General features: G+C 46.6%; 10 protein-coding genes across 10 annotated transcripts; 3 read left to right on the forward strand and 7 right to left on the reverse strand.

Annotated features, from left to right (window-relative positions):
- Nucleotides 1-77: 77 nt before the first annotated feature.
- C8R40DRAFT_1162707 (Smg-4/UPF3 family-domain-containing protein) lies at nucleotides 78-1,859 on the reverse strand (the record flags this gene model as incomplete). The annotated part of the gene is made up of 8 exons (XM_046230269.1): nucleotides 78-610; nucleotides 632-790; nucleotides 815-989; nucleotides 1,020-1,123; nucleotides 1,179-1,253; nucleotides 1,304-1,399; nucleotides 1,448-1,557; nucleotides 1,606-1,859. The coding sequence occupies 8 exons, from the start codon at nucleotides 1,857-1,859 to the stop codon at nucleotides 78-80; spliced, it is 1,506 nt and encodes a 501-aa protein (XP_046082606.1).
- An 88-nt stretch (nucleotides 1,860-1,947) lies between these two features.
- C8R40DRAFT_560296 (uncharacterized protein) lies at nucleotides 1,948-5,318 on the reverse strand. Its single transcript, XM_046235463.1, has one exon. The coding sequence runs from the start codon at nucleotides 5,045-5,047 to the stop codon at nucleotides 2,378-2,380; it is 2,670 nt and encodes an 889-aa protein (XP_046082607.1). The 5' UTR covers nucleotides 5,048-5,318; the 3' UTR covers nucleotides 1,948-2,377.
- On the reverse strand, nucleotides 5,287-5,634 carry C8R40DRAFT_1004958 (kinase-like domain-containing protein; the record flags this gene model as incomplete). The annotated part of the gene is made up of 2 exons (XM_046222792.1): nucleotides 5,287-5,456; nucleotides 5,520-5,634. Coding segments are annotated over 2 exons (285 nt in total), but the record flags the coding sequence as incomplete, so codon positions are not given.
- A 1,018-nt stretch (nucleotides 5,635-6,652) lies between these two features.
- Nucleotides 6,653-8,167, forward strand: C8R40DRAFT_560361 (SYF2 splicing factor-domain-containing protein). The gene is made up of 6 exons (XM_046235464.1): nucleotides 6,653-6,976; nucleotides 7,039-7,288; nucleotides 7,351-7,505; nucleotides 7,559-7,689; nucleotides 7,755-7,851; nucleotides 7,906-8,167. Exons 1-6 carry the CDS (start codon nucleotides 6,800-6,802, stop codon nucleotides 7,972-7,974), a joined length of 879 nt encoding a protein of 292 aa, XP_046082609.1. The 5' UTR covers nucleotides 6,653-6,799; the 3' UTR covers nucleotides 7,975-8,167.
- On the forward strand, nucleotides 8,147-11,566 carry C8R40DRAFT_1122246 (fungal-specific transcription factor domain-containing protein). The gene is made up of 10 exons (XM_046228854.1): nucleotides 8,147-8,315; nucleotides 8,374-8,433; nucleotides 8,491-8,930; nucleotides 8,982-9,000; nucleotides 9,052-9,172; nucleotides 9,230-9,701; nucleotides 9,754-10,314; nucleotides 10,369-10,420; nucleotides 10,483-10,913; nucleotides 10,986-11,566. Exons 1-10 carry the CDS (start codon nucleotides 8,231-8,233, stop codon nucleotides 11,478-11,480), a joined length of 2,736 nt encoding a protein of 911 aa, XP_046082610.1. The 5' UTR covers nucleotides 8,147-8,230; the 3' UTR covers nucleotides 11,481-11,566.
- Nucleotides 11,540-13,958, reverse strand: C8R40DRAFT_560582 (uncharacterized protein). The gene is made up of 4 exons (XM_046235465.1): nucleotides 13,730-13,958; nucleotides 13,600-13,676; nucleotides 13,364-13,530; nucleotides 11,540-13,290 (listed from the first exon to the last, which is right to left on the reverse strand). Exons 1-4 carry the CDS (start codon nucleotides 13,846-13,848, stop codon nucleotides 11,599-11,601), a joined length of 2,055 nt encoding a protein of 684 aa, XP_046082611.1. The 5' UTR covers nucleotides 13,849-13,958; the 3' UTR covers nucleotides 11,540-11,598.
- A 342-nt stretch (nucleotides 13,959-14,300) lies between these two features.
- C8R40DRAFT_1162708 (P-loop containing nucleoside triphosphate hydrolase protein) lies at nucleotides 14,301-17,170 on the reverse strand (the record flags this gene model as incomplete). The annotated part of the gene is made up of 11 exons (XM_046230270.1): nucleotides 14,301-14,806; nucleotides 14,870-15,052; nucleotides 15,106-15,197; nucleotides 15,256-15,461; nucleotides 15,511-16,091; nucleotides 16,142-16,312; nucleotides 16,370-16,471; nucleotides 16,525-16,675; nucleotides 16,738-16,850; nucleotides 16,907-16,991; nucleotides 17,045-17,170. 11 exons carry the CDS (start codon nucleotides 17,168-17,170, stop codon nucleotides 14,301-14,303), a joined length of 2,316 nt encoding a protein of 771 aa, XP_046082612.1.
- A 221-nt stretch (nucleotides 17,171-17,391) lies between these two features.
- C8R40DRAFT_1122257 (uncharacterized protein) lies at nucleotides 17,392-18,553 on the reverse strand. The gene is made up of 3 exons (XM_046228855.1): nucleotides 18,533-18,553; nucleotides 18,386-18,477; nucleotides 17,392-18,284 (listed from the first exon to the last, which is right to left on the reverse strand). The coding sequence occupies exons 2-3, from the start codon at nucleotides 18,415-18,417 to the stop codon at nucleotides 17,504-17,506; spliced, it is 813 nt and encodes a 270-aa protein (XP_046082613.1). The 5' UTR covers nucleotides 18,418-18,477; nucleotides 18,533-18,553; the 3' UTR covers nucleotides 17,392-17,503.
- Nucleotides 18,554-19,138: 585 nt separating this feature from the next.
- C8R40DRAFT_560848 (nmrA-family protein) lies at nucleotides 19,139-20,828 on the forward strand. Its single transcript, XM_046235466.1, has 5 exons — nucleotides 19,139-19,160; nucleotides 19,214-19,545; nucleotides 19,601-19,788; nucleotides 19,843-19,995; nucleotides 20,050-20,828. The coding sequence occupies exons 2-5, from the start codon at nucleotides 19,359-19,361 to the stop codon at nucleotides 20,548-20,550; spliced, it is 1,029 nt and encodes a 342-aa protein (XP_046082614.1). The 5' UTR covers nucleotides 19,139-19,160; nucleotides 19,214-19,358; the 3' UTR covers nucleotides 20,551-20,828.
- C8R40DRAFT_1122280 (uncharacterized protein) lies at nucleotides 20,804-22,069 on the reverse strand. Its single transcript, XM_046228856.1, has 5 exons — nucleotides 21,979-22,069; nucleotides 21,457-21,925; nucleotides 21,333-21,395; nucleotides 21,120-21,266; nucleotides 20,804-21,053 (listed from the first exon to the last, which is right to left on the reverse strand). Exons 2-5 carry the CDS (start codon nucleotides 21,880-21,882, stop codon nucleotides 20,943-20,945), a joined length of 747 nt encoding a protein of 248 aa, XP_046082615.1. The 5' UTR covers nucleotides 21,883-21,925; nucleotides 21,979-22,069; the 3' UTR covers nucleotides 20,804-20,942.
- Between the last annotated feature and the right edge of the window lie 110 nt (nucleotides 22,070-22,179).

Here is a 22,179-nt window from a genome sequence, read left to right on the forward strand (position 1 = left end):
AGCGCTGAGAACGGAGAAAGTGCCTTGAGCAGCTCGGAGTTGGCTGATGATTAGTGGCAGGCCCGAGTTGCGGACCTTCAGCCAGATCGCGCAGGAGTAGTGGAATTTAAAGCGCCGCGTGCCCCACGACCTCGACCCCGCCTTCCACCACGGATGCCAGAGCCAGCTTCAACAGAAGGACTTGGTCCTGACACAGATTCATCACCTCCACGTGGCGGTATTACTGGTGGTATTGACCCAGTCGAAACATCTGCTATTACAGCACGCTGCAGTATGCTGGGCACCTTGGGAGTAGTAGCTATCGGGGTCCCACTATTGCTGCTAACGCTGTTTTTACGTTTGGAACCACCGCGATCACGTTTTGGAGAGGGAGGTTTTGAGCCTGAGGAAACGAGCGTGTTGTTCGTATTGGTAGTTGGGATATTAGTGGAAATGGACGGTGCATCTTTCCCAATTACTAATGCAAGTGCTTGTTCTTGAGGACCGTGTTCTTTATCCTTGTTCACCGCGGCTGCTTCTCGTTCTTTCTCTCGCTCTTTGCGGGACTTTCGTTCTGCTGCGTTAACACCGGCCCCACTCAAAGCGGCTTCGAACTGACGAGAAGCCAAACCTAGCATGGGACGAACACGACGAGGAGCAGGGGTCGGAGCAGTCGAGGAAGATGGGTCCGTTTTGGATTGAGATTCGGGATTTGAAGGTGCTACTGGTGGATTATGTGTTAGTAATTTGGTTGGAGGTTGGACCGAAGGTTGAGTGCGGGTTTGGGGCTGGGATAATTGTTGTCGTGAGGCTTTAGAGGATTTAGAAGGCGGACCACCAGACTTGGCAGCAGGACCGCCTGCTGTGGGAGTGGATGTGTTATTGGCATTCGACACAGCTTTCTTGTTAAGAGCCTTCTTACTCGAAGGAGGAGGGGCAGATGATGATGCCGAAGGATCGATGCCTGTCTTTCCACCTTTCTTCTTGCCTGCATCTTCTTTTCGACTGGCCTCAAGGGCCGCGTTCCGCATGATGGCCACTTTTTCTTTGACCGCAGCTTTCTCTTTGATAGCGTTCTTCTCCGCCTTTAGTGCTTCAAGAAGTGGTGTTGTCTTGGGTTGCGGGACTGGTTGAGTAGACGCGACTGCGTATCTCAGTGTGAGCGAAATTCGAGGAACATAATGCACATTGTAACGCACTGAGTGTTTCAATAGATACAGGTTCGCGGTTCGCAGATGCAGTCAGGGATTCAATGAATGAGATATAGTTCTCGTCTGCAACGGTGATGAGATTGGTACTCGTTAGCTAGAGGGGCAACACCTGCCTTTCTCAATCGTTCCATTGCGAGGATCTAACTTCTTCTTTTCGGGCGGTACCTTCTGATACGGCGCAAATTCCACGACAGCATGCGCTTCGTTTCCTGCGAACGATGAGACAGGTCTTCTTGAAAGCTATGAAGCAAACCTGCCTGATTTATCCCTGAACAAGTGTCCATCGTACTCTTTGCTAAAAAGGGCCAATTGTTCTTCATTTTTGAAGAGGATGTACGCGCGCGAAGGTACGTTCTCTTTATTCAACCTGGCTATTGTTTAATCTCATACACGATTAGAAATCACACTGACTTACCGACGTCGAAATTTTCCTGGGTAGTATATCTTCCACGAGACAGTCTCGTCTGTTACCCAAGTTTGTACACTCTGCCAAAAGATCTCTTCTGGTAGATTGGGAGGAAGCTTTCGGACGATTGTCTTCAACCTTTCCTCATGCTGAGGAATTTTATCTTTTCGTTCTTTATCCTTTCCCTTCTCTCCGCGAACCCTATCCTTCTTGGATTTCGCAGGCGATGAGGCCGAATGAGCGGTGGTTATGGTGGATGTCATTTGAGTCAGTCAGTATGCCAGCCGGTGTAGCCATTTCGGCAGCTTTAACCATAGCTATAAAAACCTAATTTTCCCTGGTTTTTCTTTTAACCTTCAACGTCAACATTGATCTGCAAAACTTTGCACTTCCAGCAAGTTCACGTATTCGGTGTGTATTTCTACTCCTTGCTTATTCTTTTTATTTTCTCTTTCCTCTGATGAATAAAAAATCACATATCAAGCTCAACAGTCATATGGTTTTATCCAGTTGATGACCTTTCTGCAATACTGACCTTCTGTTTTTCTTGGATTTGCGCTGTCCTTAGAGAATTTTACTGATCTATTTTCTGCATCATAGGCGATCCATAGTCTACGAAGACAGGAGGAATGTATTCAGGATTTAGGTATAGTAGATAAATCATACTCGTTGCTATACAATGCTACACAATTTCTTGACCGACACAGAATACTGTTAACATACGCTTCTTTAATACGTGAATGAAGAAGAACGGAAATGAAGATGGAGATTAGTCCTTGATTCAAAGAAATACAATCTGCTTCAATTTTTTCCACAGACGACTGCCCAATGAACGTTGTCTGGTAGCGTCATCGACCCTGGACTTCTCCATTCTATTGCTCTCAGCTCGTTTATACGGTATTTGGCTGCCATGATGAGAGTGCTCACTGTCAGGCTGGTTGTGTGAGATTGAGAGACGATGGCAAGGATCCTCGAACGCTGATCCAACTTTCCCCTCTCCGGCAGAGCAAACACCACTTCCCAATTCCTCCAGATTTCCAGCTTCTCCCAGCTTTCCTTTACGCACACTTGCAAGTCTCGGAGTGGAGTGTATCGGCTTCGCCTTTGTGCTTTGCTCGAGCTGTCTATCGTGATTACGTGAAATGGTGCGGACCATACCAGCCCAAGATGCTCGCTCCTTTCGGGGCAACGTCGCTGGAATTGCGGCGAGTCCCGACGTGGCTGGTTCACGATTCTGTTCGAGACGCCATTCTGTGGAAACAGCTTCCTGTCCTTGACGCAAAGACTGAGCACGGACTGAAGCACTAATCCCCGTTCGTGCTTTCGACCTACATGTTCCACTCCTGATCGTGTTCATTGTCGTGAAGTCCCGACTCTCACTACCCTTACTTTCCATCGCACCCAAAACTGCCATCGTCAGCTCGTTCTGCAAAAAGGGACTCAAGTTCCCAGTTCCTGTACTGTTGTGACTGCTTTGACTGTGGGTGTGGCCGTGCTTAGCTCGGGAAGCTACACTTGGAGCACGACGAGCACCTTGCTCGCTGTGATGTCCGCGCTGCAAAGCCAAAGCCTGTGCTTGAGCCATCATTCTCGTCCCCGTTGAGCGACCGAGTGTCGCTGTGTGTGCATATCCATTGACACTCCGAATTCGTGGCGTGCAGGGCATAGGAATTGGATCCGTAGCTCGACGGTTCTGATACTCAATTCGCATACGATCCAATTCGTGCGCGGGAAAAGGTAGAACACTGATGCCGCCACCACCACCGCCAGTGGCCCTAGGAAACTGGGCAGGAGATAAAGCCGGATTTGATGCTGGCTTTTCATTTGTTGGAACATTTTGTGATCTTGAGCTCATGCCTGATAGGATGTGTGATTTTTGCCTGAGTTTAACTTTGGTTGCGTCGAAGGAGCTGGGAGGACCTCGAGATGGGAAAGAGAGTGGGGCAGAAAATCGTCTTCTTGAGTTATTAGTAGCGCTGATACTGCACTGTTCCTGCCGCTTTGTCTCCTCCTTCTGCCCCTTCTCCCCCTTGGATTCAGAACCAGAAAACGAGGCAGGAAAGGAGAAGCGCTTCTTGCGTGCATTGCTCCTAGTGTCGATTAGAGGGCATTCGAACGGATTTCCTCCCTCGACGACTGAACGAGGGGAGTTTATAGTAGTATTGACACTCGAATGTTCGGTGAATTTGTGATTCGGTAGTCGGACAGATAGAGAAAATCGAGAGAAAGAACGTTTTCCTCTCGTCTTCTTGTCCAAAGGGATTGATATTGATTTTCGTCGGGGTTGTATATTTGCGCTAAAGAACAGAATATCTTCACCCTCTCTAACTTCCTTTACCGCAAGAGACGAGACAGAAGTAATATCGATAGTGTTGGATTTGAGTCTCGAATTCTCTGTGCCGTGGTTGTCCATATTTCTACCAGGAGTAGATGTATCGCCGGTGGGAATACTTTCATCTCCAGTCTCCCTCCTAGTGTCTCCAGTGACGGAGGGTTTCGCTGATTCTGCGGAAGTCACATGGTAATCTGTTTTAGATTGAGAATCGAGCGAAGCTACGCCATGTAGAGACTGAAATTCATGGGCGGATTCTGGACCGTAGACAAGGGTCGGCCGAGGCGAGTAGGGATTCGGGAGTACAGACGGGAGGGAATCAGTTGGGTCTAAAAGTCCATCGAATGGCCTTGGATTCCATGGATTCCATACTTCTACATCATCGGCGTTTTCCTCGTCATCGTCGACACCCATCTCAGCTTCGGAATTCGCATTCATTACGGGTTGAGATTCGTGTTCGACGGAATCAAGCCCTAGATCTTGATTGACCTGCCCTGGTGCTGGGAACACAAAATGAAGCGACGCCGTTGACGGGAACGATTGTAATGGACTGATTTGGTTACTCATGCCGTCTTCTGTCGCCTCCTCTTCCTCTCCCCCTTGATTTGCTTCTTCGTCCGAATGAATGAACAGAAACGATTCTTCATCGAGTGTATTGACAGAAGTTGATACCGTTTCGCGTAAATTGTGCGCTATGTCAGTGTTTTCGTCGTTGGAAGAACGATCTGGGGCAACGAGGGAACTATCTATGGGATCGTCCACAAGGAGACCTTCACTGGGTACAGACCAAGTGATGTTGAGACTTGAGGGCGAATTCAGTTGATTACATTCGTGAAGGCTTCTCCCTTCATTTCCTGTTGACTGGGAAAGACTTGCAACCAAAGATCTATCATCGTAAGTGGAACTACAAATCCTGGGGGACAAAGCTATTCCCAGCGAGATATCGGGATCTAAAGACGTTGTCGGGGGCCCAGGAAGTGGAGGGTGCTCCAGCGCAGCGACTTCGTTCCATGAATTCGAAATGGACTCAAAAAATGGATGATCCTTCACATCTTGCCCTGATAGACGCTCATGAGCATTTTCGACGAGGAGCTGCATATGGCTGGTTAGCTGAATCATTATCGTGAAACACAAGAAGCACCCACCGCTTGTATGAATAATTGTAACTGTAACACTAAGTCATGAATTCGATCGTCTTCGTCACACTGTAATGCGGCCACAAGATTCTCCATTGCACCGAAGCTCAAGCTGAAATCACCTATGTTTCTGCGCTTCGTTTCCTTGTGATGACGTCCATCGCCTGAAGGTAGAACTTCGTCTTTCGTCGTAGTCGCTGAAGGAATAGTGAACGGTGCGCTTCCTGTCGCAAGCTCATACAAGACCACTCCAAAGCTCCACCAATCCGCTCGTGAATCGTATATGATGAGGCCCGCTCTGTTTCGACAAACTAATTCGGGGGCAGCATAGAGAGGTGTAAACGTAATAAGGTCGTGAGCATTTAATACGATGGGATGAAACATTTTCTGCACTCGAGAACCTGGCATGACCGGAAAATCATAATTAAAAGAAAAAGGGAGTGCATTAGAAGCACCGAAATCTGCTATAACGACATGGCCGGTTGAAGATATCATAATGTTGGCCGGCTTAATGTCTTGATGGACGATGCCGCTTTGGTGGAGAAAGATGAGTCCTAGGACTAGCTCAGCGGCGACCAGACGGAGACTCTTGAATGGAATGATGCAGTCCTTAGTTCGAGATGTTGAGTGTAGATCAAGAGAAAGTGAAGAAAATGGGACCGGAAGGGATTTTGACTTTGAGATAGAGTTATTTGCATCGGAAGACGTAGAACAAGGATGTAGCCGAAGTCGAGTAGCAAGTAGTGGATGGGCTAAAGACACAGGATGATACTCCTAGAAGAGGCGCTTGTAAGATCACATATTGTATGTACTAACTGCGACTGACCAAGACTATGAATACAAACTCTTCGTTCTGGAAACTTTCGATCATATTTTGGAGAAACGACACGCCGGAATTCTGAGGCTGTTGGGTCGCATCGTTATACCTTACCGTATCAGCGATCCAGCGCAAAGCGCGTAATTCTCTCTTGACCTCCTCAACGCCATCTTCATGTATATCGTGCTTCCTCAGAACCTTGATAGCGCGAAGACCACTGCCACCAGCAGATTCATTGCTGATACTTCCAAGTAGTACTTTCCCGTATGAGCCACACCCGATAGTCCCAACTAGATCAAAGCATGAGATCGACCTACAAGCTGGCGAGGAAAGTGTCGGGTCGGCATGTTGAGCCCAAAGTTTCAAGGCGGGAGAGCGCGTTGTGAAATGCGGGGACCCATCAAACAGAGGAGCGGAGCTTGATTGCGCAACGTTGTCAAAAAAACCATTTGGGTAAAAGTAGGTGATGGGGCAAGCTTGTGACAGATTGAGGGATGAATGTTGTAGAGGAGGTACAGTGTTCCGTGGCGCGTCAGAAGCCAAGCACGTAGAATTGAGCTGAGGAGATTTACATAGTGGCAAAGGCGAGCGTTGTGTAAGACCGCTTGAAGGGGAATTTCCATCTTGCGTAGAAGATCTTGTACTGTGCGAGAACGTCAAATAGTCTGAAGTTGATTCAAACAGAGCTTTGATAGCTTCTGACTCTGTCAAGTCCGGCATAGATAGAGAACGACAGAGTGAGACGACGAACAGAGGTTTGGTAGTTATAATCAACGAGGTGTCGTTGCGATAGTCAACGTTCACAAACACAATCAAGTTGCAACTTGACACAATATTAATGAGAGGCTGCGTGGGAAACATAATGCCAAAAGAAGATGCAAGCGTTTAATTAAACCGGCTTGGTTTCCAACCCCAACAATGGTTTCTTCAACACAATTTGAAGAAGCAACTACAGCGATTGTGGAGCCGACGGAATCTCCAGAGCGGGACCCCACTGAAGACGAGGATATGGAGAGTACTGAAAGCGAGGCTGGGTCTTCCAAGATGACCATAGAGGAGAGAAAGGCCAAGATGGACCAGCTACGAAAGAGATTGGTGAGTTTATATGATTTACCCCATAAAATCTCAGCATCTAATTAACAATATCCTTCATTCAGGTTGCCTCTTCTCGAGCAAATCGTCAATCACTAATAGAGGAAAGTACCAAGCTGAAGGTCACAGCTCGTGACACAGCCCGACTTGAAAGACAGAGGAAACTTGCGGAGACTCTTCGGGAGAAGGCTGATGCCGAAGAGCGGGGCGAAGACGTTAATCGCGCTAAGAATTGGGAATATACGATCGAAGAGAACGATGCTTGGGAGAAAAAACTTGCACGCAAGAAGCGGAGAGCCGATTTCGAGTTTCATGGTGAGATCAAACTGAATCATATTCCATTCTTGCATTGCTAATGCGTTGTTTTCGCTGAGAAGATGATGCTCATGCTGCTCGTCGACGGTATAAGAAGGACCTTGACCTCATTAAACCAGACCTCGATGCCTACAATAAGCAGAAGGAGGTCGCTATGGGGCTAGCTCCCGGCACGCTCTCCAACTTTAATCCTAAAGCAAGCCCTCTTTCGTTGCAAGTATGTCTGTTTCTCTTCGTCATACTTTGTGTCCAAACCCCAACACATTTCAGGTCTCTACCTCCTCCCTCGAGCAGCAGCTCGCCGCCGACAATCTGTATCGAGATGCCAACACCCTCATGTATGGTGATAACAAGCCTTCTGAGGATGCTATCGACAGAATGGTGTCCAAAATCAACAAAGAGTACGCGTTGTTCAACCTTGTTTCATTTTGGGAGTCTCTAACCTCCTCGAACTTGAATCATTCAGCATCGACAAAAAGGGCAAGTTCTCACGCAAGAGGCCTAATGAGGACGAAGGGGACATTACCTATATCAATGAACACAATCGGGTGTTCAACAAGAAGGTCAGCTTGATACCAGATGATTTTTTCCAAAATCTAACTTTTGTGCTTTCACAGATTGCACGGTACTACGACAAATATACTACAGAAATACGTGCTAGCTTTGAGCGCGGTACTGCGTTGTAATATCTTCTTCTGGTACAATTACACTCCACAGAGTACTTACCTGGTACATCTACATATATGTGTAGTCCTTGTATACTTACAGTAAATTATAAGCAGAAGTATGTACTAGTCATCTTCTGCACAGGATTCAGATTACTGTCGGCTTCTACTTGAAAAAAATCAAGCTTCAAGTAGTCATATTCAAGTGCTACCATAGCCTTTCCAGCCTTTCCGTGTACATTAGTCAGCACCGAACTGCACACGGAGGACGACCACCATGAGTTCATCGACATCAGCCACATCTTCTCAGCCTAGAAAATCACAGGCAACAACGTGTCAAGAATGCAGGAGGCTCAAAATAAGTGAACGGTTTACTTCTCAAGCCAGAGAAGCGAGTTACTTAATTGATGGTGTTCCCAGAATGTGATCGAGTGTTCCCTTGCGCCGCATGCATTAGGAGAGGTTGTGGAAATTTATGCCGTGAGTGCTTGATTGTAAATCGTGAACTATTCTTCTCATGTCAACTATATATAACAGCCAACGGGACGTTGGAAAAAGGGAAAAGGGGATTCTTAAAGAGACTCGAGCAGGCGTTGCCTCCATCCTTGAACAAGGCCGGAAGCGATGGTGCAGGACCATTATCTGAGGTTGCCATGTTTGTATCCCGGGATGCGGCGATGGCGAAGCGCATAAAAGATCTTGAAGCAGCGTTGGTCGAAGCAGGAGTTGAGGTCCCTGGACTGCCTCGTACCACTCATAGCAATACAAACAAACGAATAAGAGCAGGAGGCAACCCTTCTGAGACTGAAATTTGGGAAATCAACAATGATTCTTCATCGTCGGTGTCAGATTACAATGATGTCGCAGTAGGCTTTGGCACGTTAACTATCGACCCAAAGAATCGGTCTCGATATATTGGCTTGTCCAGTGGATCCGCTTATCTAGACAGTGATATGTGGGGTTCTCGAGGTAAAGAGGTACAACCGCAAGACTATGTAGCTTGAATTTCATTGACCCTTGACACACAGGATCAATCTCTGAATAGGAGTGAGTTTCCTGGTCCGTCGGTCGTTATATGTTCTGAGGTCTACCCATTAGCTTATGAAGACTACTTGGAGCGCGACCTTGAAACACAGATATTAGCTACACTCTGTGCATTTCCGCCCTATGAGGAGGCCGTCCAGCTTGCTAATCTTTACTTCCAGCACATTTCTTTTATGTGCGCGTTCTTGGGACTACGAATTCATTAAGGTTGTTGACGGTCTTTGTTTTTAAGGTATGAAGTTGTCCCCAAAGAAACGTTTTTTTCAAAACACCTCTCAGCGGTCTACAATGACTCCATCAAGACACTCCGGACTCCCCTTCTGCAACACACCGTAGCCCTCGTTGGCATCGTTCTTGCAATTGGACAATACTTTGATTTAGAGAAACCTCGTTCCTCCGTTCAAATACGAGCTGCAGAACTTTTCCGCCTTGCCTCATTTGCCCTGAACAGTCGCAATATCATTGACGGAGGTCTGAAGATTCTTACCTTACAGGGTCTGCAAACATTGCATTTGATGGCAGTGTTCAATCTGAGTATGAAGGATGAAGAAGGGGCGGAGAATGCATGGCAGTTGCTCGGCCTAGCTGTGAGGTCAATGCAAGCGCAAGGATTCCACATCGACCCCTCGAGGTGGTCTTTACCAACTAAAGACCTTGAAGAAAGACGACGCGTATTCTGGGAAATACATCTATATGACTGTTTGGTACGTTTCCTTCAAAGCCTTGCAGACTCTAAACTCTTACAGTCAGACTTAGCAATCTTTCGCTGTTGGCCGCCCTTGCGCTCAGAGCGGGATACATTTTGATTGTAAAATGCCGACCACTAGCGATTGTCCTCTACCCTCAGATTCCGACTCGTCTAACAGCACTTGGTCTCACACACGCTGGCATACCTACAAATTTAGATGGGCAGAAGTCCTGGGTGGTATTATGGACAATGTTTTCTCCGTCAAGAAGCCTCCTACCTATTCAGCTATCATGCAATACGATCAACAGATTAATGAATTTTACTTCTCCCTACCACAATGGATTCTTTCTCCATACGTCATGTATCCTGTTGATCGTGCATTGTGGGCCCAGCTATATCCTGAGGGAGCTAATGGACAGACTCGGTATGATCCATACGAGGAGGGCGGTTTCAAAGGGCTGGGTAAACCAGAGGATCAAACACAATGTTCGCAAATGAATTCACTCGCTACGATGATTTTCACGGCCACATTACACTTGCATCGGGGTCCATTCTGTAGAGCTTTGATGCTCGAGCCTCAGAAAATGCTCAAGTCTCAGTATGAACAGAGCATTGCAAGAGTAGTTTCGGTGACTTTTTTCCCCTCAATAAAAGAAGGTCCTCGAATTGATGACATTACATAGTCCTCCACGGCAATCGTTAACATTGCTCGAGGGATGTTCGTCTCATACCCCAGTACGTCATTTAAATTTTAACTTTCCATTTTATTCTGATTTGTATGGGCATTTCTCATCCAGACCTGACTTCTCGTCTCTGGTATTGGGTCTTTCATACCTTCAGCGCCGCTGTCTGCCAAGCTGTCTTCGTCATTGTTGCGCCCTTCCATCCTCTGGCTTCACACGCGTTCCGCAGCCTCCAAGATGCCATCGAACTCTTCAAGCAGGCCGACGGCAAGGACGCGAGGACTGCGACAGTGAGGTTGTCGGAACTGGTTAAGAAATCTGCCCAATCGATGACGACGTTTAGAAATGCTGTTATGTCGCAGGAAGTCAAGAGCGGTAGAGCCGTGAAGAGATTGCCTATCAGCGGAACTGACGTATGCTTTGATGTGGAACAGGCGGAAAGTATAGCTTCGGAAGTCAGCGACATAGTGAGATTCCCCGAATCCAATGCAAGAAAACCAGAGGACTTTCTGGGTGCTTCTACCAAATTAGTCCGTTTGCCTGAGGTGTGTTTGTCTGAATCGAATTGCTACTATCTTTCATGAGTTTTCCTTCTCTTTACATAATTATACCCTTAGGACTTCCACCGCGTACGCTCAAATACTGCTCCAGTGCGGTTCGAACATCTGACCCAGCAAGGTCTCAATGTCCCCCCGGAGCAACAACAACAACCCCATCACGCTCTTTTTGGAGATCCTTTTGCTGAGATGATGGGACTATATAAAAATGCTTCATCGCCTCCCGTTGACCTATACCGCTCAACAAACACAAACGATCTGTCTTCAGCTCGAATTTCTTCATTACATTCTATTTCGCAGATGTGGGCTGGTCCTGCATACCATGCCACTCATACTTCTATGGATGATCGCACCTTTCCGCCACCTGATTTTCAGGATTTTCAACCAACTCTAGTTCGAGGAGCAGAGCAACATCAGGTATCGGATGCCATTGCGCCTGTAATAGGACATATGCACCCTGGCTTGCATTTCAATGATGTCGATGGCTTCAATTTGTTGAGTTTCATCCAAGACGGTGCGAAGGCATGGGCATATGAGCCACTGGCGCACAGCTGAACGAAGGAAAGAAGAGCTCTGATGTTCAATAGATCACTCCAAGGATGTACATAGATACATATGTATGTAAACGACAAGATTCACAAAAGTAAAAGTAGGTGTGAGTATGAAAGACGTTTCAAATATCGAATTTACAAGTAGGACAGAGCATCATGGTTCGTCTATGAGCTTGCCAATGGCGTAGGAAATTATGCGTGCGAGTAAGCACCGTCTCTCGAATTTTGTCCTTTGAGGACACAAATCGCTTCTCTCTTTGTTTCGATGTACTCGCACTGTCAAACAATTCGAACAACCACTCTCTGCCTTCCAACTCAGAAACGTACTCTGACCACTCCTGCGGCACAATCAATGGCTCCTTCTTTGTGATATCAACATCAATTGCAGAACTGGAGCCGGGCTCTTTTGGTTGTAGACTCATCTCATCCAAGGCCTTGTACACTGCAATCCGGGCGCGAGCGACTTCAGATATATTACCAGTGATCGTTGTTCGGAGGGCTTCGCCAAACAGAGACTCTGAACTGAATATCGGACTAGTTCCGGCAAAGGCAAGAGAATGATTCCGAGAAGAGAGAGAAGATATCGAAGGTACTCCACCGCGAACCATAGGCTGACTCGCAAGACATATTAATTCTGGGGCAAGCAGTGACGAGAGAGTATGCATTATTCGGGGAATGTAGTCTTCTTCGTCGTCATCTTTTGAATATCGAGGAGCGCTCTCCGGCTCAATGTTCAACTTGTCTGCATCCGAAACACGAAGAGAGCGTCGCTGTTTTTTTGGTGACTTGGAACCTTTATCCAGATTAACTTCCAACAAATCCGCGGATACTTCCAACTCCTCTTGCTCACTAGTACGCGCTTTCCGCTTTCCGCTAGCCGCAGATTTACCCTCAGCTGAGGGTTTGGCAATGCTGGGAATTCCCACAGCGAACAGAATAGGGAATTCATACATACCTTCATTGCCAATACTGGGATGCTCATAGCCAGGTGGGATGGTACATAGCAGTTGAAGCATTCTCTCTACTTCCAGCTGTCGTGAATGACCCATCGCTTTCCATCGAGCCATCACATGATCAAAGCTTGGGGAGGAGATTGAATGTGTTCGCCCTCGACGGCGCGCATCTCGTAAGATCCAGCTTTCGAGATGTAGCAACGTTTCGTCTTTGTCAGCGAGATCCTCAGCACCTCCTTCAACTCCTTTCTCACTTGGGGCTTGATCCCGAATCAAGCATGACCGATGCCATGCCTTACCACGCGGTGCAGTACACTGCGCTCGCGCACAGATATGCATTGCTAATGTATCCTCCAAAAGTACGGCTTCTTGCATTTTAGACGCAAGCTGATTGGCTGTCTTGTTGAGTGCCACATTCAGATCTTCGGACGATCGTGTGGCTGACTCCGGAATGTCAGAATCTGCATTGAAGGTTCCGGTTCTGGCTCGAGTTGTCCGTGCAGTATTTCGAGGTGTTCTGGCCATGTCACCAAACTGGGTTAAATTTTTTTTGAACTCGTTCGTAAGTTTGGATTCAGATGCAGACTTGAGGATTTGTGTGATTCCGTCTTCTAATATGATGTGCGCTTCGCGTACAAGGTCTGCAACTTGCCGACCTATCCTTCGCGCCCGTTCGGAATCTGGAGGAGAGTATGAGGACTGGGAGAGACATGTGTCTTGGTGTTGCTGTGATTTTGAACTGACGTTAGTATTTAAAATAGGAGCGGGTCGTCTATTAGATTTGGACCGGGAGGATGAGCGAGAACGCGAAGAACTTGAAGACACTTGAGGGCTGAAGCAATTAAACTGGGAGACCTTGGGCTAGACGCAACGTATCAGTCAGAGATGAAGCGAAGAACAACGAAGTCTTTACGAAGATGTGTTTGGATTTGACCTTGATTCCATATCGGTAGTAAATGTCGGGATATATGGACCCATTTTCCGTTCGGCTACCTGCGGCACGAATTTGCTTCTGGGTGAACATCTGCTGCAGCGTTGTATTCTTTTCGACGGATGAAATGTAAGTTGGATCAAAGTTGAAACATCTCATTGGAACAACATCTGGGAAGACGGGAAGGAGGAGTAGATATGAGTTCAATGACTAGTAAGCGACGCCACTGCTAAACACACCATCCAACGTAGATGCGTGGACTAGATCACAATGATCAGATAACAGTCTTTCATTCTCGCCTAGATGGCTTGTATCACTGTTTCATGACACTGGTTAGTTCAACTTCCAATAAACGGTACATTTCCCTACAAGTTTTGTGTAGTATTCCTAACGTCGGCTGCTGAAAAGAACCATTGAACACGAGACCAAGCTTCCTGCTCTCCTCCCTTGTACCGCATCCGGATATCCTTGATGAGACCAAGCCACATTGCCTCGATAGGCAGAGCAGGCCCGTCTTCTATTCCGTAGCCAGCCGGAGGGTTAGAAGGAAGTATGGAAACACTGTTTTCCGATTAGCATCGTCGTCTAATGGCAAGAAACAGCACCGCACCAATCACCAACTTCAAATGGATGATCTACGTTCTCCCCTTCGTCGATTGCATTCTCAGTAACAATGAACTTTCTATATATTTCCATCGATTCCCACTCAATTTCTGTTGGAGCTTCTGGATCACCCCCGGAAGCTGCATTTTTGCGTTTCGGCTTGTTTTTCCTGGTTCGGGCCATATTGTACAAGAAGGTAGGCAACGAAGTTACGTAAAGAAATCACTGTCAAGCTCGAAAACAACATACCAAGTTCAGACCATTCTTAACATTCCAAATATATTTTAGACGAGAGGGGAATGAATGCTAGCGATACAGTAAATAGTAGATATGCAGTCTATGATTTATGGAGATAATGTGTTGATGTGATTTCCGTAGTTTGTGCTGCAGAAGCATTAGGGTCGGGTAAATGATTGTCTTTTATATACAACGACGAGCCATCGTCTCCTGCACGAATGAGTACAGTATCGCCTTCACGGATTGTACCCTTGAGAAGCTTCTGTGCCAATGGGAATAAAACATCTGTACGAACAACCCGAGCAATGGCTCTTGCACCGTAAAGTTCTGAATAACCTTGCGTCGCTAGCCATCCACGGGCTGACTCGTCAACGTCAAGTGTTATTCGCTTGTTTTTCAATCGTTCTGCAACGTCGTTCAAGCGAAGGGAAACAACTTGGAGAATGGATTGTTTGGAAAGCTTGTTGAATACCAGCATCGAGTCGAGACGGTTGAGAAGTTCTGGAGGGAAATACTCTTGCGTACGCTGGAGAACTTCGTCCCGAGCATCAGGAAGGACGACTCCGTCTTCGTTACACGCACTCTTGTGAGCGAGGATGTCGCTCCCTGTGGCAAGGAATTTGAATATATGCGAATTTCTTTGTAAAAAATTGGGGGGCAACGACGCACCAAGGTTACTCGTCAGACAAATTATTGTGTTCTTGAAGTCGACTTTACGACCTTGACTGTCCGTGACGCTGCCTTCGTCGAGTATCTGAAGCAGGATCATAGCAACATCCTTGTGAGCCTTCTCAAGTTCATCTAGTAAAATGACTGCGTAAGGTTTACGGCGGACTGCTTCTGTGAGCTGACCTGTTGCTTTTGTCAATATCAAGGCTCTCAAAGAGAAAAACACCGATACATACCGCCTTCTTCAAAACCAACATATCCTGGAGCAGCACCGATCAGACGCGAGATAGTGTGTCTATCATGATATTCAGACATGTTGATATTTATCCTATATAGACCATGTCAGAATATGCTTGTGAGCTTCCGAGCTCAATACAGGTACGTACAATCCACGCTGTTCATCGTTGAAAAGGAACCCAGCCAGTGCTTTGCATAGTTCAGTCTTCCCAACGCCGGTGGGACCCAAGAAAAGGAACGAAGCGACTGGTCTGTTGGGAGCTTGAAGACCAGCTCTTGACATTCGAACAGCGTCACTGATGGCTGTCACAACGTGGTCTTGTCCGACTACTCTTTGCCGTAAAGTATCCTCCATCTAGTTCACAAATCGGTAGGCAAAATCAAGTTGTAAATTGTTTACGCACATGAACTAACTTGTCCTTCTCCCCTTTCAACAAGTTCTGGACTGGAATACCTGTGGCCTTCGCCACAACTCTTGCAATGTCGTTTGGGTTTACCCTATCGTGCAGCATTGACAGCGGTCCCTCTCCTTCTACCTCGGCTCCCTCAGAATCCTCCTTCGGCAGTTGTGCCTCTAGTTCTGGAATCGTCGCAAACCTCAACCGACTTGCAAGCTCATACTGCCCTTGCCTTTGCGCCACTTCCAACTGATACTTCGTTTCCTCTAGTCGCTCTTTTAAATTTTTGATCTTATCCAATCTCTCCCGTTCTGCTTGCCAAATAGACGTCAAATGCTGCGCCTCGTCCTTCTTGCGTTTGAGGTCAGACTCGACTTTTTCTCGCCGTTCAACGCTGAATACGTCGGATTCGTTTTTCAAGGACGCGAGTTCGATTTGAAGGGTCATGATTTCGCGGTCGAGGGACTCCAGTTCATCGGGTTTCGATTCCTGAGCCAGACGAAGAGCGGATGCAGCTTCGTCGACAAGGTCGATGGCTTTGTCAGGCAGGTAACGGTCGGAGATGTATCTGGAAGAGTATACGGCGGCTGAATGAAGATGTGAATAAGAGGATGTCGTTTAACAATATGAAACTCACCGGTGACTAAAGCACTATCAGAAATCTCAACACCATGATGAACCTCGTAGCGTGGCTTGAGTCCTCGGAGAATGGATATTGTGGACTCCACTGTAGGCTCATCAATGCTAACGGGTTGGAAACGACGTTCCAGAGCTGCATCTTTTCCGATAGTCTTGCGGTATTCATCAGCTAATTAGGACAGAGGAAGTCAATACAAGCCCAGATCCACAAAAGCCATGTACTTACGGGTTGTTGCACCAACAAGCTGTAAACCCCTTGCGAGAGCAGGCTTGATCATTTGTCCCGCGTCAATACTGCCCTCGGCCTTACCGAGCTGAAACAAAGTGTCTGATATCCAGAGTGAGTATTTTGCCTCTGAAATTCGTTACAGAGATACTTACGAACTTCGTCAATGAAACAAATAACATTTCCCGCTTCGTCTTCGATGTCCCGTATTAAAGCTTTAAATTTCTCCTCGAACTGCCCGCGAATTCCCGAACCAGCCATTATAGCAGACAGATCAATAGAAAGGACCCGTTTATTTTGAAGAGACTGTAAATATAGAAATGAGTATACGTACAATGCGCGCGCTTGAAAAAGACTGAGAGCCATACTTCCGGTACCTCCTTCGCTACAATACGACTAGCCAAACCTTCTAAGATGGCTGTTTTACCAACACCAGGAGGACCTATCAGCACTGGATTGGACTTGGTTCTCCGAGAAAGGACTAGGCCAAAATGAGGTTAGAACGTATACAACCTAAGAACCATAAATTTAGCTTACTTTGAATAGTCCGCCGAATTTCTTCATCTCTGCCAATTGTAGGATCGAGCTTGCCCTCTTTGGCCATCTCTGTGAGGTCAACACTCTGAAGAATGCCTATTCAGCATGTTTCGCTTACATTTGAAAATATCAACGCACATATTCCTTCAAGGCGTCTCCCTTCTTATGTTGGGGGCCAAAGCTAAATCCAGGAAACCCACCACCCCCGCCATTACTACCGCCTGCTCCTCCTGGTGGACCCGAAGCGTAGTTTCGTGCTGACATTACTTGGAATCCATACCGGACAATGGGCACATGCGAATCGCGCCATATGGATCGCGGAAGAAGAGGAGGAGCGAGAGAACGGCGAGCACCCAATCTTAACATTGCTCTTGAAGTTATAGGGTTCATGGCAGCAGATGAGTGGAAGATTAGTATTATAAAATTGGGTATAATATACAACTTGTCCGAATCTTCCTAGAACGTTGGAGAAAGTACGAGAAACGTTAATGTAAAAAATAAGCGCCCAGGATACGGCTGGCCTCAGGCCTCAGTCTCGCCCTGCACGTACCCTGTGTAATGTCGGGCTGGAAATTATACATAGTAATGTATGTATAATTACTGGTCCCGCTTGTACTGTTTATTATTCTCTATAAGATTCGTACTCCGTTCCAATGCCATCGCCCTCATATTCGCATTGTCCTTACGACCTTCACGAGAAGGAGAAACATTCCGTTCACAATCATTGGCATCATGTCGCCCCCTTGGTGAAGAGGGGGGCGGTGTCCTTGGAGGGGTCCTCAGAGCAGGCGGTGTACCCCTGCTATTTCCCCTCAAAAGCGAGGCGGTTCGAGTATGTTTAGGTTCGGGTTCAGGTTTCCGCCAAAACATCACCCAGGCCCAGAACTTGTGTCTCCACCTGGCCGCCCGTTCCTCTCTTTCTTTAAGCTCTCGCTTCCGCTCAAAAGCAGCCCGGTATCTCTCATAACTTTCCCGAAAGCCTCTATCGATGCGAGAGGAGAGAATCAATTCGCCACGAGGGTTGAGAGTAGGTGGAATAGGAGATATTGGAATCATGGTAGATGTAGAATTGGATGAGGAGCGTTTAGTGGGGGTTGAATTGTGCGGTGACGGAGAAGGCGAACGGGAGGATCTGGGTGTACGAGAGCCAGGCCCTCTGATGGGTGTACTGGAGCGACTAGAATTACGCAAACCCATTTGTGTAGTTGATGTCGAAGGATTCGACACATCTGAGGTAGTTGTCAAAGAACTAGGTCTGGGGAAAAGGAACAAAAGAGGGTTCCAATAACAGAACTGAAATTTCGACCTCAGCGGCGGTTTTCGCACATTGAGATAGATATTGAACGATCGGAGGGCTTTGTTGGTATGTGGAACATATCTGAGCACCGGAATTAGTACGACAGAAATAAGAAGCGTGGAACAAGGACATTGCCTAGATTTCCGGAAGACAGGAATATCCATAGAGCACCTGGAACTTACTTGTTCGCATAGGCAATCTTCTCGCTATACATACCGCTGGCGAAGAATAGCACCAGCGTAGTGACGCTGACAAATAACAGACCAGTGGTAAGGTAGGGATGGATCGTAGCTTTTCTCGGGAATGGTTCTTCATCCAATCTATTCCAGCTATCCAGATTCCAGTCCAGTTTTTTTGCCAGGATTTCCAGACCGATTGAGGAATGTGGATCTCGTTGTGAACTTGAGAGATCAAGGGGAAAGAGACCAAGACGTTGAAGAAGCCATGTGTAGGGTATGGCTAGCAGTGATGCTTCGGGCGAGACAAGGACTTCATATAATAAAAAGGTAATCACAGTAAAGAGTTGGACTAGGAACACTGTCGGACCAGGGAAGTTGGTATAAGTATAACTCGAGTAACAATAGCATAACACTCACACTGATACCTCTGTTTCCGCTTCTGCAAGCTAGCTGCGTTGGATTTAAGGCGTTCTTCAAATAATATGAGATCGCGGTACGTTGTTGAATCATTCGGTGGAAACAGAAACGGTGTTAAAGTAGTTGGGGAGACGGAATTGGACGAAGAAATAGAAGAGGATGGAAGAGACATTGAGCCCGACCCTACGCGCGTGTGCTTAGCGTTTATTTGGATGAGATAAGATAAGTACAACAGTAGATAAACGTCACAAACTCAAAGCTTGTTGGAGCCACTGCCAGGCGAGAAATCCTGGCGCAGTGTATATGACTTTTCCTTTTCTGCCTGGTACTTCAAATTTGAAAGCCCTATTGAACGTACTAGGTTCGTTCCTGTTCTTTCTCTGTCATACATTCGTAATGAATTCACTTCTTCAGAATCTTTCGGTGCTCAATTGCAGGTGGTATGCTTGCTTAGTTATGCATATGCATTATAAAGCGGCTATCGGTGTTGAGTGACTGTGTATAAAACATCTCTCGAGTTCGATTTATACCAGTATAAAATCCCACTATCCCTCTTCTAATGCCTACGAAGAAACTAGTGCTGATCATCGGTGCTACTGGCATTCAAGGAAGGCCATGTGTGTCTGCTATGTTAGCACGACAAGATGATGGAAAACCCTCTCCTTACTCTGTAAGAGTGCTTACACGATTTCCAACGAGCGAACAGGCACAAGGCCTTGCCTCTTTGGGTGCAGAATTATTCCAAGGTTCTTGCTTCCATACTACTTCATGAAAATATCCGCTCAGCATGTAGTTATGTAGGCAGCTTTGAAACCCTAGAAACTGTCGCCTGCGCAATGGAAGGGTGTTATGGAGTCTTTGTGAATACGGACACGTACTCTGTTGGCCAGCAGAAAGAGATCTACCTTGCTATCAAGATGTTCGAACAAGCACACCGTGTCCATCTCATGAGACATTTCATCTGGAGTGGTCTAGATTACGGTAGCAAGGTTGGTCTTACTGAACTACGAATTCAGAGTTCACCGACTTCCAACCATCCATAGTTTGGCAAATTCGATCCAAAATATCATACCGTACATCTAGATGGCAAAGGAATTGTTAGCGATTTTTTGAGGTCGCAGGATTCGATCCCCAGCGGAGACTTCTTAACGTGGTCCATCGTAACGACTGGACCATACATTGAAAATCTTGGGGGTGTATGTTTAACCTATTTGAGTTGTCCTTATATTTTGACATTCCCTTTCCACTAGGTGCTCCTTGGTCCGCTCGCAGAGCGCGAGAACGGCGCAGTACTTTTCGCTCTTCCTGTCGGAGATGGGCATGTCCCCTGCATTAGTTTAGAGGACATCGGTTGGTGGGTACGTTACACCTTCGACCACCGTTCCGAAACCTCGGGCCAAGAACTCAAAATTGCGACGGAAATGATGACTATGGACCAACTCGTCGAAACCTTTACGAAGGTGACGGGAATTCCTGCAATTCGCAAAAGAATGTCAGTTGAGGAATATCTCGCTAGGTACCCTCATACGAATCGACCTATTATGAGAGGAGACTCAGGAGAGAAAGGCCCTACCATAAGGGAAACGTATGCTGGGATGTTCAGAGTTTGGGGAGATAATCTTTTGACGAGGGACATGGACTGGATTCGTCGAGTCCATCCCACTGGATATACGTTGGAGAGCTGGATCAGGGAGAAGGGCTACGATGGCACTCTTTCTCCCGGCCTTAGATTTTTCGAGAGTAAGAAGTAAGCCAACTTTTGTGCAGTAAATTGATACCCCATAGATGCTACAATGTACATAGATTCACGATATAAATAATGGGAGGTCGTATTAGTCGTGTAATTGGCATTTTAGCCAGTGCCGCCTTGAGCGTCTTTCCTCTGTCTTCATTGTTAATTTGTAATGTTCTGAGCATAATTTGGCACTTGGTGCTCCTGTATTGTTTACCGCTCATCGCGGTGGCTGGTGGAACTTCGCGGGACCAGTCCCCGGCAAGACGGACATATTTTCAAGATATCATTGACACTATAGATCATCAGGTCGACGTCTATGCCGAAAGAATGTTGACTGACATATAGAGATTCACTGCGAGCCGAAGGGAGCAAGGGAATCAAAGTACTGTATCTGACAAGACAATCTTTTTATGGACGGTTTCGACCATCATGCCGCAAAAGAAGATACGCCAAACCAGATATTACGAGACCAAGACCAATTATAGTTTTCGATCCTACGACGGATACTTCGTGTTCGACCTAGAAGAAAGTATAACCTTTATGTCAGTGGTGAATGATGGAGGGCAAAGATCTGTCGGAACTCACTACAGACGCAAACGGCGACAAGATCGGAATTGTGAAATGTGCCCACTGACTCCGTGTGCTAGTATCTTTTCGTCCTCCGTGGATCAATGTAAGTTGTGAGAAGAAGGTCAGGAAGGTGATCGTGAAAAGGACACCAAGGAGAGTGATCTAAATACAGAAATGGTCATCGCAATCGTGAAGGAAAAAGATCTGAGATAGAGGTCAACAACATACTAGTAACTTCTCTAACTTCGCCAACCTTTCATCGTACAACTTGGTCAACTGAGCGATTTCGGTCTGCGGTCCATACTATGTTAAATACCAAACAGTTGCCATCAACAAGTCAATAACTACTTACAGCTTTCTTCGTTTCTTGACTGACAGTAACATTCTGCAAATTCTCGGAATGCTCTATCCCTGCTGCCAATAAAGTTTCTGCCGTCAACGCACGAGCGGCCCAATAATGGACTGATTTGGAATGAGGGTATAGATTCAACGGTTTCGTCTTTGTGGATGTGTTTAAGTCAAGAGATGGGGCTGAGGTCAATGCAGGCGTTGACGACAAATAAGATACACTGGATGAAGTAGCTGAGGCTAATGCAATTTGCATCGTATTGGAGATACGTTTCCCTGGTTCCTCGGATGATGAGACAGTGGTAGCTCTAGGTATTGCGACGTTCCTTGTCGACGAGTACATGAGGGTATTTGGAGCAGAATTGCCCTTGATTGGCAGTATAGCAGGCATACCACTATCTGGTTTCGACTTTTTGACCAACTTAGCCATTGTTGCAATAGTGGTTGATAGAATTTGGATGTAATCGATAGGTCTGGACCTGCACTGTGGATTTGAGAGAGAATTATCTATATGACTTGAGCGCACCTTTCACCTATATTCTAGTAGATCCTAGCATTCAAGCTCAAGCCCAAACGTAGGAGCAATTTACATAGTTCTGCACGAAGATGTTCAACGTACTCAAAATGGGAATCGCAACACGTGAGCGCATTTCAGTAATGACGAAGGAATTTGCGTAAACCTCGCGTTATCTTCCGAGCGCAATTATAGACGTCTTTCTCATCTACC

Source organism: Lentinula edodes, assembly GCF_021015755.1.
Source record: "Lentinula edodes strain Le(Bin) 0899 ss11 chromosome Unknown C8R40scaffold_37, whole genome shotgun sequence".
NCBI classification, from domain to species: domain Eukaryota; kingdom Fungi; phylum Basidiomycota; class Agaricomycetes; order Agaricales; family Omphalotaceae; genus Lentinula; species Lentinula edodes.